The following is a 19,284-nucleotide window of genomic DNA, read 5'->3' on the forward strand; positions in this document are numbered from 1 at the left end:
CACAGATTGCATTCGCAACGCGTTGCAGTTTCCATTACACCAAAATAGTGGACTGAAGCCAGGCGTGTAAGAGAAACTGCAACGCGTTTCAAATGCAGTCTGCGTTCTTGGTCAAGCCTCAGACTGCATTCGAAACGCGTAGCCGTTTCCCTTACACCAAAATAGTGGACTGAAGCCTGGAGAGTATGTCCACTTTTCCTTTTGGATTTAAATCAAATAAAAAGATCAAAGCATTTTTAAAGAGATTTTGCGGAAGCTGGATCCTTTTCCTTTTTTCTATGATTACCTGTGATTCAGAGCACTTGATCCATGCATGCTGGTTTTTTCCCACTGCTGAGCTAGATTAACTCTATGTTTTGTGGGATCACACATATTATGGAATTATTATATCTTATCAGAGAAATCTGCTTCTCTCTCCTCCTGGACTGATCTTTCACTTTCAATTCAGGGTAAACTAATCTGGGAAGACAGACGTGAACATCAATGAGATCGGCGAGGACAGTTTTTTTTTTTTTTTTTAGATTCTAGAAGAGGAGCTGGAGGCAGACATTCTACTGCAAGTTCCATGGAGCTTTATGAGCACCAACTGTCATCTCATTAATGTGAACATCTGTATTCAATGATGACATTTTACCCATGAATGAAGATTGAGAATAAATAAATGATCAGTCCAAGAAGAGAAAGAAGTGTCTGATAAAGATATATTACAAAGTTCAATATTCTTATGTTAACTATTGATTTTAAAAAAACAAATAGATAATTACTTTAAATTTTGGGGGAATGACTGAAAAACCTGAATTCAATGATAGACTGATCATCTCAATGTGATACACACTATTTTACAATGATATGCACCCTGGGAAACAATGGTACTTACATGGCAGTCTGTATTATGCTGACAGAGCTTCAAAATTGGAGAGCACTTCCCCATTGTGGTCCTGATCACTACCCACTTCACTAATACAGAAACGATTCTTTTTTTATTGACCGCAAGAAAACATTGCAATGGGAAAATAATCCATACACACACCATGTCCAGGAAATAAATCTTTATAGACACCATGTTGACATCTGTTTTGTACTCGTATTATCAAATGCTATTCAGGGTCAGACGGATTACAGTAATAGAAATTGAGTGTTTATTTCTAGGATTTCACATTATAGTGAAACTTATTCATTTGTCCACCGTTGAACAGCTCACAGTTGGGGTGAATGATGCACCCAGCTTTACCAGGGCTGGAAAGGCGAATCTAACATTAACAAATCTTTAAAATACTCCATATAGTGGAGACGTAAAATATTAGACATTTATAACTCTCTTAGTTCATAAAAAGAAATACATTCATCATGAACCTTTTCTAGGGTTAGATATTCCTAGTGCATTGGTTTCTTGGATTCTTACAACCTATGGCTGGAGAACTTTGGTTGCTCCATAAAAACACACAGTTATATACAGATTTCTGTAAGAAAGAATAATTATATTAGGTCCTCGGACTGGTAAATCCCTTTATATTGCACTTTAGAATAATTGCACTGAACAAAATGTTTGCCAGTCGTTGGCTTTCATCTAAATAAAGAATAAATATATTTTTCCGCTGTTTGCTTCAAGTAGAAAAATAAATACTTTGGAAAAAGTGACATTCCACAAACATTTGCCATCAAATTAAATACAAGTGCACAATTCTTTACAAAAAGGCATTTGGTAATGCTACAATTCAACGTGAACAAACAAAAAAACAAAAAACAAACACTGTACGAAAAAAATAACACGTCGAAAACATTAGCTACAGAGTACCATGTCATGGTAGCTGTGGTGGTGGTGGTGATGTACCAGCTCTGGTACAGAAATGGTTACAGATAGCTTAATACAGGATAGTTCAGTCCTTGTACAGACTCCGCTTCACGTCACAGCCTGGAAACCATTATAACAACCTATCAGAGTCAATGTTAAAGCTGAAGTCACAGACCAGAGACAGATGATCGGAAGGGTAAATAAATGATGGAAGTCTGTTGGGCCCAATTTGCTCTTCAGTAAGCAAACGCAAGGCCGAGTTCACTTTCAGGGCATGCTGAGAATACCATATATAATCCAGAGTGTGGCAAGACTCCCCGGTAGGACGGATCTTCCAGGTCGTGTAGGGAGGTTCAGTTTCTCCATCATCACTAAGCACCTTATAGGCACTGTTCAGATTCAGACTAGATGAGGCAAATCGCTTGTATACCTCTTCAGTAGGCTCCGCATTGAAATCCCCACATACAACCAGAGGGATCTTGGCTCCTTGGGTGACAGACTCAAGATTCCTCAGCAGATCTGAGCCCTGTGCAAGTCTGAACCTCTCCCATCCACTGCGGGCCTTCAGGTGAGTGACGGCAAAGCACAATAACTTACCAGTTTCCTTACACTGCAGGACCTCAGCAATGGCCACTTGGTTGGTTTTTAAAGTCCGAGCTGAGAGTCTGAACTTGGCACTGCTGACAAGCTGAAAGCGGTCCTGAAGAAAAAAAAAGGCACAGCCATCTGGCCCGTTGTTATGTTCCACATCTAAGCAGGGAGACCATGGCTTTGCCAAAAAAGTGCATTGATAGCCCAACCTGCTAAGAATTGGTTGGAAAGTATCAAAGTAGTGATCTACCTCTTGCAAGCACAAGACATCCGGGCGATAGAGGAGGATCTCTTCCAGGATCAAGTACTTCCTTTCTTCCCAATTCAGTGCTTCCACTGGACATTTAATAAAGTTGTCTTTCCCTTCCCCGAGAGCTGGAAACAAAAGACAAACAATGACATACAATGTACAGACATCATTTCATTACTAATCATTCAATTTGTTTAAAGTGGCTAACAGGCAACTGCTGGACCCGTCTCTGTAGCCCAACACTGATATTTCATTTGTATAGACAGATTGCTTGTTTTCTAGGTTCTTAATCTCTAGATGTGCCTTCACACACAGCATTGAAATAAACAGCTGTCTAGGGGCTATTTTGTAGCAAAAAATCTGCAGCCAGATTTCTGGGAGTCAATGGAGAAATTTTCAATAGGAACCATCCGCTATATTTACTGTGTGTGGCACAGTTACTTTAGTCGCATTCTTGTTTATTGTGACTTATGTTTTTTCCAAAATCGCAACATATATAATTTTATTTTTTTAATTGCGGATTTCCCTGTAATTGGGGCTGAAATACACGACATGTGCAGTATATGTATGGCACAAGTCGAAAGCGGGCTCACAGGGTAAGCTCACTCCATACTCTGCAGGTAATGGCTGTGTGTTACAGCCAGGACCTGCCTCTATTAATCACGGGGCGGTGCAAATGTTACAGTTAGTTAACCTGCAACTCTGACTGTGGCAATAGTGCACTGGAATGGGGCATGCCATTTTATGAGCCAATTGGTGTGACTGTGACATGATTGAGGGGCGCTAATGGATTGCAAAGACAGCATGGAGTCTGCTAAAGACCTCTGTGCTTCTCATTACGGAGCTACATTGACACCCTCCTGTGGCCGAGCTTCAAGGGAGACTGTAATTTTCACTATATACAGCAATGATGTGGTACTACTGTATATAGCACAAGTGATCAGACAACAGGTTATAGTGCTTTAAAAACAACTACAAAGTTCTTAAAGGAAAAAAAAAAATGTTTAATTTTTTTTCAAAAATGCAAAAAAATTCAAATGGTTTTGTCAAGTTCAGAAAAATCTGATCAAAATATAAAAATAATTAAAACCAATGGTAAACACTAGTGATACTCGGTACTCGTAACGTGTAGTTGGACATGACTCAAGTATAATGGAAGTTAATGGGGAGGCTTTAGCATTTTTCCAGACGTTTTCTCGTAAAAATGTTCGAGTACACCATTGACTTCTATTATAAATCGGGTACTCGAGTCATGCCCATCTCAGCATCCATCTCCTCGTTACAAGTACCGGAACACTGCAGTGCTCACTCATCACTACAAGTACCCGAACACTGTAGTGCTCACTCATCACTAGTAAACACAGTACAGTGGAACCTTGCTTAACGAGAACAATCCGTTCTGGGAGTGTGCTTGTTAACCAAGTTACTCGTTCAGCAAAGCAAAATTTCCCATAGGAAATCATTGCAATGCAGACGATTCGTTGCACAACGTGTTAAAAGTCCCATCCTGGTCCCCTATTCTGTCATTCCACACATGCACAAAAACACACACAAACACACACATTATATGCTCACCTTACCTTCCATCGCCGGTCTCCTAGGACTTTCTGTTCTCTGGTACAGGGCCGGGCTGTGTATCGCGTTACCATAACGACGAGGCAGAACTTCCCGGCCAGAGCGCTGACGTCAAAGGCAGAGCCGCTTGCCTCTGATTGGCCAGCGTGCTGCCTTTCATTAGCGGTGACAGGAAGTTCCTCCCTCGTCGCTATGGATGCAGATACACAGCGTGGACTGGAGCGCAGCGGTGAACTACAGGACCCAGAAGGCCGGTAATGAAACGGAAGGTACACATGTTCTATTATATGCTCACCTTACCTTCCGTTCCATCGCCGGCCTCATGGGTCTTTTAGTTCACCGCGAGGACGTCGCGATGTACCCGGGAACTACAAGAACCATGAGCCCTGCGGTGGAACGGAAGGTAAGGTGAGCATAATACTGTATGTGCGTGCGTGTGTGTGTGTTTGTGCGTACATGTGTGTGTTTGTGTGGACTGCAAGTGCGGGTCACAGTGCGGTGGATGGACGAAACCGAAGTGTGTGCGGTGAGGATTTCGCTCGTACAGCAAAGCTTTCTCGAAAAGCGAGTTACAAATTTACAGAAAGCTTTACTTGTTAAGCAAAATTCTCGTTAAGTGGGTTACTTGTTAAGCGAGGTACCACTGTAAACAGAAAAAGTTAAAGAAAGCCAAAATTGTTTCTTTTTTCTTGGATTGCTGTAATACCTCAAAAAAATGCAGTAACAAGCAATCAAAATGTCATATCTACCCCAAAATAGTATTAATAGTCTCACGCCGCAAAAAAATAAGCAGCCATAGGCCTCCATCGACCCCAAAAAATGAAAACATTATGGGTCTTTGAAAATGGCGACACAACCCAAACATTCTTTTTTCTCAAACGTATGAATTGCCTGGTCATTTTTATCGCAATGTATGCCATAAAAACTATTAAGAAAAAAAAAAAAATTCAGAATGCGGTCCCCCCCAATTTCTCCCTACTTGGATTTTTGTTACCCTATTTTCCAGTACACTATGTGGTAAAATAGATTGCATCATTCGCAAAAAACAAGCCATCATATGTGGACAGAAAAATAAAAAAAGTTATGGCTCTAAGAAGAAGGTGAGGAAAACATGAAAATATAAGAACAAATATTGGCAGTGCCGTGAAGGGGTAAAGCGGCAAATTCAGCCTCCTGGCTGCACCAAGCAGCCCCTGGCAGTTAGTGACTCCTAAATTGCATACACAGTACTTGTTTAACATTGAATGCAGTGATGGTAATAAACCATCTCTGCCTTCTCTATATGGACTTTAGCGGTCTGACAGCTGCTCCCCTCTCCTGCATTATCTCCAAACACATGATCAAGGAATCTGCTAAGAAAAAAAAACATAAAAATTGCTGCCAGTTTCACATGAATAAAAGCATGCGAGTGGGTAGGTTGCTTAAATGAAATTTTTTTTTAAAAAAAAGTGCCTAAGCACAAGTAGTTGATACCTACTTTCCTGTTGTGCCTGGCTCTCTGTGCCAGCGATACAATGGCTTCGTCCACAGAGTGGAGGCTTCTTTTCCGCTCTGCTCTGTAGGCAAGGCAGGAAAGACTACGTCAAGTTGATTGACAGTCGACACTCTGCTGCCTTAACTGTGGGAGCCGGCTGTCAAGCCGCATCTACCCTATAACAGAAGCCACCGCTCTGTTGACGTGACATCAGCAAAAGCAGCTGAATCTCCGACATAGAGCGGTCACAGAACGGCGCCAGGCACAACGGGCAGGAAGGTAGCAACTACCTGGCTGTAAGTGCTTTTTTTTTGTTAAAGTCCCAGATATACCCTTTAAGTTGTCATTGTAACTTATCAGATTCTAGTATTTCCTACACGTCTGCTGTGGAAAATCCGATACTGTATTGAGATTACTAGAAATAGTAACTTTAAGGTACTGAGCATGACAAAGCTAAATTTAAAGCTCAGTAATAGAAGTCATACCTTGAGCCAAGATATTCCATTGCATCACTCGAAAGGTGTGTGGGCTCCTGAAATCATCTGTCCGACTAACAAACTCCCTATGGAGCCTAGCGGGCCTTTCCCGCAGAGCCACTTGACATTCCTCCAGAAGATCTTTGGGGTCCAACGGATCCAACTGTTCATGTTCAGATTCGTCAAGGTAATCTTGGTGCTGAGAAATGGCAGCTGTACTGCTGAGTGTCTTGGCAAGAGCACTGTACAGGCGGCTGGTGCTGTTTCCCATGGAACACACTATGAAGAATAAGAAAAGGAGGTAAAATATATAAAATTGTATACTGCAAAAGAAAAGAAACTAAACAATTAATCAGTGATGCCGGAAACAGTTATACCTAACCTGAGGGGGGCGCCACAAGAGACCTTTGGAGTTTATGAATCCTTGTAGGGGCATTTTCATCTTTGTGAACCACCACTTGGACCCGCACCCATCATGGAAACAAGGCCCTTTAAACTCCGTATGTCAATTACAGGTGATTTACAGACTGGCATATTGGCACCACTGGGAAGACACCTTCACAAGCTGGATCCGAGGTCTATATGTCACAAGCACTTACATGAACCTTGTATACTGAGCATTACATACCATGTGGCAAATAAAAGGTAACAGATATAAGGTATCTGAGTATGCTGCACTACCAGCCTATGGTAACTGTGCCCTACCTTGTACAGACAGACCATGGCATCCTTGTTTGGCTGGCAAGGTAACCGCAAACCGTACATCCATCCTTCCTGTAAGGTCTCAGCTGCCGTAGACAAGACCAGAGCTCTCTGACTACGCAAATAAGGGCTTATATCACCTGGCTTACTAAGTCGGTCTAAACCCATCAGAAGATAATGGATGCTAAATGCGTCAGACCATAAGCCACGTCACTGACATTCAAGGACAGCCATGTACAGACACTGCAGTTACGGCCTCCAGACGTCCTGCTCTCTGAGGTGAGGACACAGGCTTGGAGTGATGGTGAGGTACACTGGGAAAAGCATGGATTACTGATGAGGAAAGGCTGGCTAAAGCTGGGTTTACACACTGCAACATCGCAAAGGACATCGCTGTAACGTCACCGGTTTTGTGACGTCATAGCGACCTCCCCAAGTCTCTGTTGAGTCGCTGGTGAGCTGTCAAACAGGCAGATCTGGCCAACGACACAACAGCGATCCGGACCTGCAGAGCGACCTAGCTGGTTGTTGGGGACGTTGTAAAGCAGCTTTTTGAAAGGGAAGTCGCTGTAAAGTCCCCTTTACACACTGAGACTTTCTAGCAATCATGCTGCACAGCGGGAAACAAAGGACCTAGGAATGGTTCTGAACGATTTGTAGCGATCACAACTTCACAGCAGGGGCCAGGTCGCTGATGTGTTTCACACACTGCAATGTCGCTGGGGAGATCGCCATTACGTCACAAAACCGGTGACGTTACAGCGATGTCGTTTGCGATGTTGCCGTGTGTAAAGCCACCTTTAGTGTGGTGTGAGCCATATTCATCATCAGGGTGCGGGGCTAAGACCAGAGCAGAGCCAGGCCATGTTTCCATCTTGTTTAACAAAAAAACAAAAAACAAAAAAAACAAAACACTCACTATAAATGCATGTGTAGGAAATTAAGAGACCGGGATGCCCTAAACACAACGTTCTGCTCCACAAGTGACTAATCCATCACATTATTTCAATGGATGGGTCCCGAGTCACTCCAGTCTCAAACAGTAGTTCTCATCACATATAATCCCTTTCAAGTGTGTCCCAGGGATGATCAGCTGACCGCCCAGGGTCTAACTCCTGACACCCCTGGAAAAAGCTGCAGTATGTATTATTACATGGTGAACACTCATGGCAGTCCATGACATACAGAGCCGACTCAAACCCATCACAATGGGAGTCATTCATACAGATTGTGTCTCCATTCTGGTGACTCCAGTCTATGAAAGTCATGCAAGATGATCCCTTTAATAATGGCCAGTGTTAAAGTGGATACAAGAAAAATATCCTGAGGATCAGTGGAGGTCCACTACTGGGAGCCCAATCACAATAACAAAGTCCTGATCTCCCACCCCAGGGGAATGAATGGAGAGGCGGTCACATAAACAGACATCAAGGTATATACACAAGACCTGTAAGAAATCATACTGAGATTGTGCACCCCTTGTTATATACCGTAATATCTCTAGGAACCTCTGCAGCATTTACCTGTCTATATTTGTGAAGACTTCTGCCAGCTCATCAGGTAAGCAACACACAAGGTTCCTGGTCCTTTACGATTTGTCGCAGTAACACATTGTACACATGATGTGACACTGGGGAGATTGTTTCCGGTCACAATAACACCTCATGTTCTGGTGCATTACACGGCATGCAGTGGTTAGAAAATGTATTCATACCCCATGAATATTTCCACATTCTTTCATGTTCCGCCCACAAACGTAAGTATTTTTATTGGGATTCTGTGTGATATATCAACACAAACTAGCGAGTATATTTCATATTGGAAAGTATAAAAGGAAATGATGCATGGTTTTGCAAACCTTTTGGGGTATGTCTACCTGCTTTGCACATATAGAGGTTAAGAATTTTTGCCTATTCTTCCATGCAGAATCTCTCTAGCTAGAGATTGGAAGAAGGGTGTCAGAACCACAAGTTTCCAAGTCTTGCAACAATAGGATTTCGGTCTGGACTGTGAAATGCAAACATCTGGCAGTAAGTTTAGGGTCAAGGCCTGCTGGAAGGTGGACCTACACCCCAGTCAAGTCTTTTGCAGTCTAACACATTTTCCTCCAGGATTGCTTTGTATTTAGCTCCATCCATCAACTCTGACCAGCTTTCCAGGCCCTGCTGGAGAAAACCTCCCCACAGCATGGTGCTGCTATCACCACCACCACCACCACCACCACCACATTTCACGGTGGGGGATACCGTGTTTTTCCAAAAATAAGAGTCTTATTTTTTTGCCCCCCAAAAAAGCACTAGAGCTTATTTTTGGAGGAGGTCTTATTCTTGGAGAAACACGGTTGGGGGTAAGTTTACCCCCCCAAAAAAGCAGCCCCCCCACTTCCCAGTAGACTCACTCACCAGACCAGGACTTCTGCGTGGCTCCCAGGTCCTCCCTGTGATCTCCGGTCAGTGCTGAACGCCGTCCTACCCTGCTGCTAGCTGACATACTGACACACACAGCCGATCGCAGACACACACATCACATCCAGTGCTTACGACCGCAGATCCTGTTCATCGCGCTGCACCGCACTGCCTCTCAGGATTCTGCCGGCGAGAAGAGATCGGTGTCGCTGGATGAGGTGAGTGTGCGTGTGTGTGTGTGTGTGTGGGATCACTGCAGGTCCTGCCGCTCAGTGTCGGGTGAGTGTAATTGCCGGGTGCTGCTGTGTATAATGGAGTGTCCTGCAGTATCTGTAACCTTTTTAGCTGCACGGACACTTCATTATAGAACCATGACTAGGACTTATTTTCGGGGGAGGGTTTATATTTAAGCCTTGCTCCGAAAATGCTGAAAGTCCCTGCTAGGGATTATTTTGGGGGGAGGTCTTATTTTTGGAAAAACACGGTAGTATTTTCAGGGTGATGTGCACTGTCAGTTTTCTGCCACACGGTTTTGCATTTAGCCCAAAACGTTCTACATTGGTCTCATGGGACCAAAGCACCTTCTTCCACATGCTGTGTCCCCTACTTGGCCTTTTGTAGACTGCAAACAGGACTTCTTATGGCTTGCTTTCAAAAATGTCTTCTTGTCACACTTCCATAATGGCCAGAATTTTGGAGTACACAGCTAATAGTTGTCCTGTGGACAGATTCTCCCACCTGAGCTGTGGATCTCTGCAGCTCCTACAGAGTGACCATGGGCCTCTTGTCCAATCAGCTCTTTCCTTGCTTGGGATGACAGTTTAGGTAGATGGCCATATCGGGTAGGTTGGAGTCCTGCCATACTATAGTATGCCATAAGTATAGTATAGTTCTTCTGATTAGCTATGTCACTTACCTCATGTTCAGGGCATTGCAGTAGCTTAGGTATCCATGGTTACAACTGCGCATATAGTCACAGTTATTTAGTTGCTAGTGGTCATAACCATGAATGCCTAAGGTCCTGCAATGCCCTGAACCTAAGGTAAGCGACATAGCTAATCAGGAGAACTATACTACACTACTAATTGGAGGTATTTGCTTATTATATTACTACATATTGGGATAGGATCTTGGAGATGGGAATACCCATCCATGTACTGTATGCGTTTAGCACACACCCATAGACTTTTATTGGCCTTTATCCAAGCTGCTGAAGAAAAATGGACATGTGGGCAGCCCCAAAATTATAATGGATACGTGTGGTATCTGGGAAAAAAAAAAAAAAAAAGAGGATATCACACGTACTGGAAAGATGTACATATGAAGGAGGCCTAAGAGGTAGCCAATTACAGGGGGATGAATACAAATTAAAGCAACATTTTTGAGATGTTTAAAATATTTAAAAAAAAACACTAATTTATTTTACACTTCACAAATCCTTACCAATTGGGATTGTATATGATACACCCACAAAGTCAATTGTATTTTATCGATTTTGGTATAACATGAAAAAATGTGGACATGTTCATGGGGTAGGAATACTTTTTAAGTTAGTGTAGAATGTAAGATGTCCCACTAGAAATGCATGTCATCTTGCCTAGTTGCTGGCATTCCTTACCTTTAAAGCTCAGTACCAGATTTACCCCCTTAGGCTATGTGCGCACGTTGCGTACAGTCACTGCAGAAATTTCTGCAGCGATCTGAAGAGCACATGTGCGCTTTAGATCGCTGCAGAAATGTCCGTAGTAAGCGCCGATTCCATGCGCTCTGCCTGCAGCTCCTGCCATAGACAGAGCAGGAGCTGTCGGCAAAGCGCAGGAAAGAAGTGACATGTCACTTCTTTTTACGCAGCGCTTCGGCAGTAGCCGAAGCGCTGCGCTCTTAAACGCCACGTGCGCACGGCCCCTGCACAGTCTCCATAGACTGTGCAGGGGACGCAGGACGCATGCAGTTACGCTGCGCTACAAAGCGCAGCGTAACTGCATGTATTTGCGCAACGTGCGCACATAGCCTTACACTGCGGAGCTTATTTTGGCAGCATTGTTTAGTTTTTCTCACCAAGATCAAATACTTATTTCCACTGACAGCTGTAGGAGGTGACTTTCACCCTAAAGGGCCGAGTTTCTGTTTAAAGACTTTAAAAACAAATATAGAACATTTCACAGGAAACAAAAAGATTTCTTATGTCGCTGCGTCCCAGGAGCCATAACTTTATTTTCAGTCAATTCAGCCGCATAAGGGCTGCTTCTCACTTGCGAGTTTCTCACACCATTTGTCTCAATGATTCCCTATGGAAGCATGTTTAAAGAAGGATCACACACGCGCACCAGCGTTCCTATTTGCGAGTGTGGCAGTAACTTCGCTCATTCATTATTCAACAGTGATTGTGACAGCACATTTCCAAAGGTTAAATAAATGACATGTGTAATCTCTTAGCTAATTAAGATGTTGCAGGAAACTAGCATCGCAAACGCGACACACACGCGTCGCATGGTGCTGGATTCAGTCGTCATGCGTCTGGCGACGGATTCCAGTGCAGGATTCTGTCACGTTCTACTGAGCATGCTCAGCAGAATGTAATGAATCATGTAAAAGCACTCCTAGTCTGTCGAGCTGCAAATCTCCTTTCCCGGCAAAGGCAACATAAAACCCCCTCAAAAAACGCAAAAACGTTCTATCACAGGAATCAGTTACCTTTATTACCACACTGTTTGCAACGCATCAGTCACACAACGCACTATGACGGATGCCGCACAACGCAAGTGTGAAACTAGCCTTAAGTGTTAATGTTTGTTACCAGCATCAAAATACAGGTAAAATATATCTTTGTACAGTGTTAGCCAACAGGACTTCAGCTCTTTTAACCATTTTTTCTGCATCAAAATAGTCAGTCAAGACGCAACTAGCCAACATCTGCCATCATTCCCTGTATATCAGTGTACAGTATACATACAGCTGATACATGCACACTACCACCGAGTCCTATGGGGGTGCAGAATACAATTCCCAGAAAAAGCCCCTCCGTTCTATACACACACAGCAGTCACCGGAAGATTTCAGGAATGAGAACTATTTTAACCCTGTGTAGTGACAGCTAAATAAAGTAGTGCAAGTCAGAGTGCAAAGTAAAGGGACAGCCAAGTGTGGCAGGCCTGTACCCAGCAGAGGGTTACATTACACAAGACCTTGTTTATGTCAGCAGAGCCGCTCCGAGTGACCTCGCTGTCCTTGGGACCACTAGTGAAGCCTGACATTTCCATTGCACAGGGACAATGGGGGTAAAGCTCCTGTAGGAGGAAAGCAGTCAGTTCCATGTATTACAAAGAGAAAAGCTATATACTGCACTCACTGTTCATTCAGGCAACGCCGCTCATCCGTGCTGCAAACATGCCAAGAGATGCCATTCATGGCCGGACGCGAGAGGCCGCCATACGTACCTAGAAAGAGCTGGGCACGTTAGGAAGCCACACAACGCTGGCTGCATACGACGGGGACCTCCATGACATTCAAACTTCTTAGTCACATGGGTGGAAAAAAAAAAAAATACTAACAGTGCCATCTATTGGATGTAACCAGTAACTGCAAGTGAAAACCACTGCAGCGTACTACAGTCATGTGTCAGGCGATTCAGAGGAATCACAGACTGTAAGAGGCCGGCAGCATGTATCAGGCGAGCGGATAGATAATATCACCACAGGAGAACCAAGCAGGGCCCATTACAGCTCTAGGATCTCACACAAGGAGAGACGGGGTTAATAAAGACACTGCCACCCTGGGCAGACAGCTGCAGTCATCAGCCATAGTCCTACAGTGTCCTATTACCTCCTCTATTATGTATCCGCTGAGGTCAGAATCCGGTGGACACACGACTGACTGGTCACATCCAGACTAGTGGTGCGAGAGATGTGAGGTCCCAGCCGGGGATATGACCGTCAACAGAAGCCACCAGCATTACACAGAGGAACATTCCCTGCCCAGGTCACTCCTGCCCGGTCACGCCTGCGCGCGACAAGCCCCCCTGCCCGGTCACGCCTGCGCGCGACAAGCCCCCCTGCCCGGTCACGCCTGCGCGCGACAAGCCCCCCTGCCCGGTCACGCCTGCGCGCGACAAGCCCCCCTGCCCGGTCACGCCTGCGCGCGACAAGCCCCCCTGCCCGGTCACGCCTGCGCGCGACAAGCCCCCCTGCCCGGTCACGCCTGCGCGCGACAAGCCCCCCTGCCCGGTCACGCCTGCGCGCGACAAGCCCCCCTGCCCGGTCACGCCTGCGCGCGACAAGCCCCCCTGCCCGGTCACGCCTGCGCGCGACAAGCCCCCCTGCCCGGCCACGCCTGCGCGCGACAAGCCCCCCTGCCCGGCCACGCCTGCGCGCGACAAGCCCCCCTGCCCGGCCATGCCTGCGCGCGACAAGCCCTGGAGCGTGAACTCCTACAAGGCTGTGTGTGAGCACCAGAAATCTGAGAAATCTGCACAGGAAAGTAACAATGCAGCCACAATTCTGTCCCCTGAGGTGAAACACCAAAATCAGAAGGTGGTTGTCCTACAAGTCTGAATGTCGCCTTCTAGCCAAGGCCTCTTTCACACACCAGTTTTTTTGCATCAGTCACAATCAGTTTTGTGACTGATGCGACACATGCATCGCAAATTGTGGTAAAACTGATGCAAAGGATCCTGTAAAAAAACGGATCCGTCGTACCATTTTTTACTGACCAGCAGGGATTTTACAACACTTCTGGGCATGCTCAGTTATAAAAAAACGGAATCCAATGACTGATCCGTCATTTGACCCATGACGACGGATCCTGTGCCCATAGGCTTCCATTACAACAAATGACGGATGGCGATGGATCCGTTGCGGTCCATTTTCTTGACGCACAAAAAAACGTTACTATGGACGTTGTCTCCGTCACATTTGTCGACAGATCTGTCATACAACAGATGTAATGTGAGGCCATCCGTCGCAATCTGTCACTAATACAAGTCAATAAGAAAAAACGGATCCAGAACTGGATCCTTTTTTTCACATTTCGATGGATTGTGACTGATGGCAAAAAAGGAATGTGTGAAAGGGGCCTAAGGCAGTAAGCACGCTCACAGGCAGACGAGCTGCTGAGTCAGCAGCCACAGCCTACATCATTAATGGAAGGCAGGCAGCCCAGGAACTAGCCATCACAAGAGGAGCTGCTGCTCAGATCCTCTGCAAACCCATTATCGGAGGGGAAGCGTCATTAATGTATTACCATTCCAGGTCTGACCCCGCCATAAGGAAGATTCTGCATAACTGTAGCGCTGCTTCTCCTCTCACCATCTTTTCCTGCACAGCGGCCCTCCCGCCAGCCCCCTTCTGTCACAGCCGGTGAATATTTCCCTTGTCATATCTTTAAACTTGTCAAAGAGTTGGATATTGACTAAAAGGGCCACTTCATATGGTGGTTATGGTGGTCTCCTTAAAAGAACCACTCCTTGGCTAGGTCCTCCCCGGAGGGATATCTGGCTAGTTTCTGTGTCGAGACTCCTAACAGAGGCTCCACAGACTTTTTTGATTTGCATATTTCCCAGGGGGCAATGCACCTAGGACTTCACTGTGTTGAGCGCCCTCGTTGGCTGCCGGCAGTGTTTTCTGGCTGGTCTCCCCGAGATCAGTGATTGTTTTGTCTCACAGCTGGTGAATAACAGAGGGGGTCTGTCGTAGCTACTGCACTGATCTGTCAGCCAGCCCCCTTCACACAGCCCTGGCTATATCCTGTGTCAATCACAGAAACAGGTCAAACTGCATGTGGCTACCAAAGGATGGGGGGCACTTGAGCTAATGTATTACGGTATAAAACAATGCTTAAAGGGGGTCTTCCACTAATGATAGCCTTTAATGGGAAAGTGTCAATAGGATGAACCTTCCTTAGGCTACTTTCACACATCCGGATTTTTGCTCTACGGCACAATACAGCGTTCTGCAGAAAAACCGCAACCGGCTTTTGTAACGCCGGTTGCGGGTTTTTTTGCATAGACTTACATTAGTGCCGTATTGTGCTGCAGGGGCTTGCGGTCGGTCCGGTTTTGGCCGCACACGGCAGATTTAGCCGATGCCGCGGCCGGATCGAACGTTCCCTGCAACGTTTTTTGCTCCGGCAAAAAACACCGCATTGCGCCGCATCCGGCCGCTGCGGCGCATTTTTCAATGCATACCTATGGAGGCCGGATGCGGCGCGATGCGGAAAAAACGCATCCGCATGCGGTTTTTTCCACTGCGCATGCTCAGTAGCATGCCGCAACCGGAAAAAAACGGACGGGCCGCATGTAAAAACTTATGCAAAGGATGCGGTGTTTTCGACGCATCCGTTGCATAGTTTTCACAGCCGGATTGAGCCGCACTGCTCAAACCGGATGTGTGAAAGTAGCCTAAGCCATCTAGACATACATTTAGGTTATAGGAAGCTGAATACAATGATGTTGTACTGTCAGTTATACATAGATCTTGCAGGAAGATCAGACTGTCAGCCATTACATGTCTCACACTGGTAACTCCTCCTGTTATATAAAATAAGCTCTGGAGGCAGATTCTGAGGGAGGTGTGTGACCAGCTCAGCCCATGCCATACATTGTAGTGGCCATTCCCCGGTCCAGCTCAGCCCACTCCATACATTGTAGTGGCCAGTCCTGCAGATCAGACACTGAACAGTATAGGATACAAAAAGACAGTTTGCACTCTGACAATGCTAAAGTATGGAAACCATGAATGTGTGAACATGGACCTGCATTACTGCTAAGGAAAATCTGAGAAAAATGAGATATTTAGCATATAGAAATGGCCATTTGTATATCTGCCCAGTTGCCCCTTCGCGGCATATCTCGTAACTGGGTACCTAACGCTATTCTGAAGCCTCTCTCTGTGTTAAAAACCTCCTGTGTATGGGCACGTAGGAACCTGCTATATAGGATAAGATTACCTGTGGCAACTGGGGGAGGGGTGCACGGTCAGAAGGTATGACCCTCTTCATATAGACAAAGACTGACTGCACTCCTCAACCTGACGTGTGAACAGGTGCATAACTGAACATGACATAAAATACAAAAAGACAGTTTGCACAATGCTAAAGTATGGAAACCGTGAATGTGTGCAAACCATCTTTTTGTATTTTATGTCATGTTCAGTTATGCACCTGTTCACACGTCAGGTGGAGGAGTGCAGTCAGTCTTTACTGAACAGTATAGGATCCGCAGCCCCAGAGAACAGACCCTACACAGTAAGCAGAGCCCACCTGCCCTGGTCCATACCCCACTTACATCTGGCTCCCATCTAAGTGGCAAACAGCTGTGAGGGGGATGCAAGACCACCTTGTGGAACTGATGATCCAATCCTAAGCACCAGGGGGGGGTCAGCACAATGTACACCATGGTGGCACATCTAGAGGTGGCGCTATCACATGACTGGCATGATGCCCTTAGGTTGTTCGGTCACTATACCGGCTGGGTATATTCAGCTGGTAATGGCTGTAGAATGGCCGCACACGGGCACCAGAGGTGAGGGGCACTGCTGGCTACAGAGCAGGTGGGGTCGTGCATTGCACATCCTGTGTCCGCCCCTGCAGTACATGATGGGTGTCTCCCAGGCAGAGGCGCATCACACAGTGCCAGTGGCCGGATACATGCGGCACTGGATGCGCCGGCACAGCCGCATTGGCCCGATCCCCTCCCCCACATCACTCACCTGAGCGAGCAGGGCTCCCGGCCGCTCCGCCTGCCGGCACTGGAGGTGGGCTGGTGCCCGGGTTAGACGCTGCTTTGGCCGGTCCGTCCCCGATCCAGCCGGCCAGACTATGACAGCAACCGAAGCCAGCCAGGGAGCCCAGGACGGGCGGCGAGAGCGCTCTCCTCCTGACCGGGGAGTGGTGTGGCTGCTGCCGCAGAGAGGAGGCGCACAGTGCGGGCACGTCTCTCAGCGCCGAGCACAGCCTGCCTGCCGGACTCTGATACATCCCGGGCTCAGCTCGGAGGGGACCGCACACTCACGACTCTCCCCGCACTCGCCGTGACTAATAGATACCGGCTCCTCAGCATCTGGACCACTCCCTGCTCTCCGCCGCTCAGGGACGTCACAGCAGCGGCACGTCAGGTGCTGGGACGTACCACGCTGTGCTGGGGGGGTAGCGGGAGAGTTACCCTCTAAATATAGCTTTATGCTTCATAACGGAATGAGACCCTCACCGATGTACAGTAAAATATGATATACACTATATCAGGTGAATAATAAACCGAAATAACGAGTGCAAGTAGAGCTGTGCATTACTGTGTTGGGTGTCCCCTCCTGTTAAGTGCAGTGGTATTTCCTATATCGGGCTTTCCTCGAATTGAGGGGAGGATCGTACCATTACTGATGGGAAGTGGGTGAAAGGTTACAGCAGCAGAAAAAGACTGTAATAATGCCAAAGTCTGGAGTGTATAAATAGCTGTAAACACTGACCCGGGGAAGGTGAGAGGAGCATGGCATGGGCAGGTGGGCCGCGCACAGGCCACACAGAGAGTGCCTCACTCCTATCCAGGCCACACGGATAGTGCCTCCAGTCATCCCAGTCCATACAGGCCACACGGAAAGTGCCTCGTATCCAGGCCACACGGAAAGTGCCTCGTATTCAGGCCACACGGAAAGTGCCTCGTATTCAGGCCACACGGAAAGCGCCCGCCACTCATCCCAGTCCATACAGGCCCGACACTTCCCCGCTCACCTCCGCCCCCTCCCGCACTCCACTCCGCATGTACACACACACGCACACACTCACCTGTCCCCAGCCATGCAGTCCCCAGCACTGACGTCCTCAGCGCTATGGCCCCGCTCGGCTCCATCCACCCCGCTCCCCGCACACATTCTCGGCGGCCGAACAATCAGCTGAACACTTGGCAACCGGCTGCTGTGAGCGATCAGCTGATCACCCGGCGGCCGGCTGCTGTGAGCGATCAGCTGATCACCCGGTGGCCGGCTGCTGTGAGCGATCAGCTGATCACCGGGCGGCCGGCTGCTGTGAGCGATCAGCTGATCACCCGGTGGCCGGCTTTTGAGAGCAATCAGCTGATCACCCGGTGGCCGGCTTTTGAGAGCAATCAGCTGATCACCCGGTGGCCGGCTTTTGAGAGCAATCAGCTGATCACCCGGTGGCCAGCTTTTGAGAGCAATCAGCTGATCACCCGGTGGCCGGCTTTTGAGAGCGATCAGCTGATCGCCCGGCAGCTGATCGTTCACAATAGTCTGCCGCCGGTAAAACTGTAAAGAAAAAAAAAAAAGCAGTAAAAAGTATCCATTGTGCCACTATATGCAACACATCTGTTGCATCCGTCACACAACGCAATGCAACGGATACCGTTCAACGCAAGTGTGAAACTAGCCTAAAGCTATAGTCGGTATAGAAAGACAGGCTCCTCCATCTTAAAAAGGTGGGGAATGACTGTGATAGGTCTCCCACAACATGTGATCCAAGAGGTAACCAACAGGCTAGCAGAAATTATCTCCTGCAAGCCTGATCACTAATGAGAACACAGCTTGTTGATGACCGAGCCTGTCTGTGTAACTCAGAAGCACAAAGGAGGCAGACTGTGGAGTGTAAGACTCGGCAGTGTGAACAGCGTTAGATGCCGCCATGACAGTCGGTGAGTTTAAAGCCAAACACCGTGTGACAGCGAGTATAATAGGTGCAGAGGTTACAACTAGGCCTGGGCCCATGAAGGTCCCTTTAGCTCATATAAAAAGACTATTACTATTCAAGACCTGCAGCAATTGGGGGCGCTATTGGAGCTTTTCCATTAGGCCCACAAGTTTCAAGATACGGCACTGACTATAACCACTTGATCAATCGCTGCTGGCTCTCTACACTCTATCAATTGAATCTCTGTATTATTGACTTTCCTTACTAATCTTCCTCACTGCTGAGTTATAGCACACACCATCACAAATCGTTCAGTGTTTTCTGCCTTTCTTTCCCCATCCCTGTGGTTAGGCTCTGAGCTGTAACATCCTCTTACTGTCCAGATTCAC

At 46.8% G+C, this 19,284-nt stretch overlaps 1 protein-coding gene across 1 annotated transcript; it reads right to left on the bottom strand.

The window, feature by feature from the left end:
• Nucleotides 1-1,034: 1,034 nt before the first annotated feature.
• Nucleotides 1,035-17,371, bottom strand: NOCT (nocturnin). Its single transcript, XM_075348572.1, has 3 exons — nucleotides 16,969-17,371; nucleotides 6,168-6,437; nucleotides 1,035-2,758 (listed from the first exon to the last, which is right to left on the bottom strand). Exons 1-3 carry the CDS (start codon nucleotides 17,234-17,236, stop codon nucleotides 1,923-1,925), a joined length of 1,374 nt encoding a protein of 457 aa, XP_075204687.1. The 5' UTR covers nucleotides 17,237-17,371; the 3' UTR covers nucleotides 1,035-1,922.
• Nucleotides 17,372-19,284: the final 1,913 nt, after the last annotated feature.

The sequence above is a fragment of the Anomaloglossus baeobatrachus genome, chromosome 1, assembly GCF_048569485.1.
Source record: "Anomaloglossus baeobatrachus isolate aAnoBae1 chromosome 1, aAnoBae1.hap1, whole genome shotgun sequence".
NCBI lineage: Eukaryota > Metazoa > Chordata > Amphibia > Anura > Aromobatidae > Anomaloglossus > Anomaloglossus baeobatrachus.

Bases quoted from the DNA above. Each gene is read 5' to 3' on its own strand.
- NOCT (XM_075348572.1), bottom strand. From the start codon at position 17,236: ATGTATCAGAGTCCGGCAGGCAGGCTGTGCTCGGCGCTGAGAGACGTG. The intron at 6,438-16,968 runs GTGAGTGATGTG...TATTCTTCATAG, and splicing joins CGGGAGCCCTGCTCGCTCAG to TGTGTTCCATGGGAAACAGC. The intron at 2,759-6,167 runs GTATGACTTCTA...TTTTGTTTCCAG, and splicing joins ATGGAATATCTTGGCTCAAG to CTCTCGGGGAAGGGAAAGAC.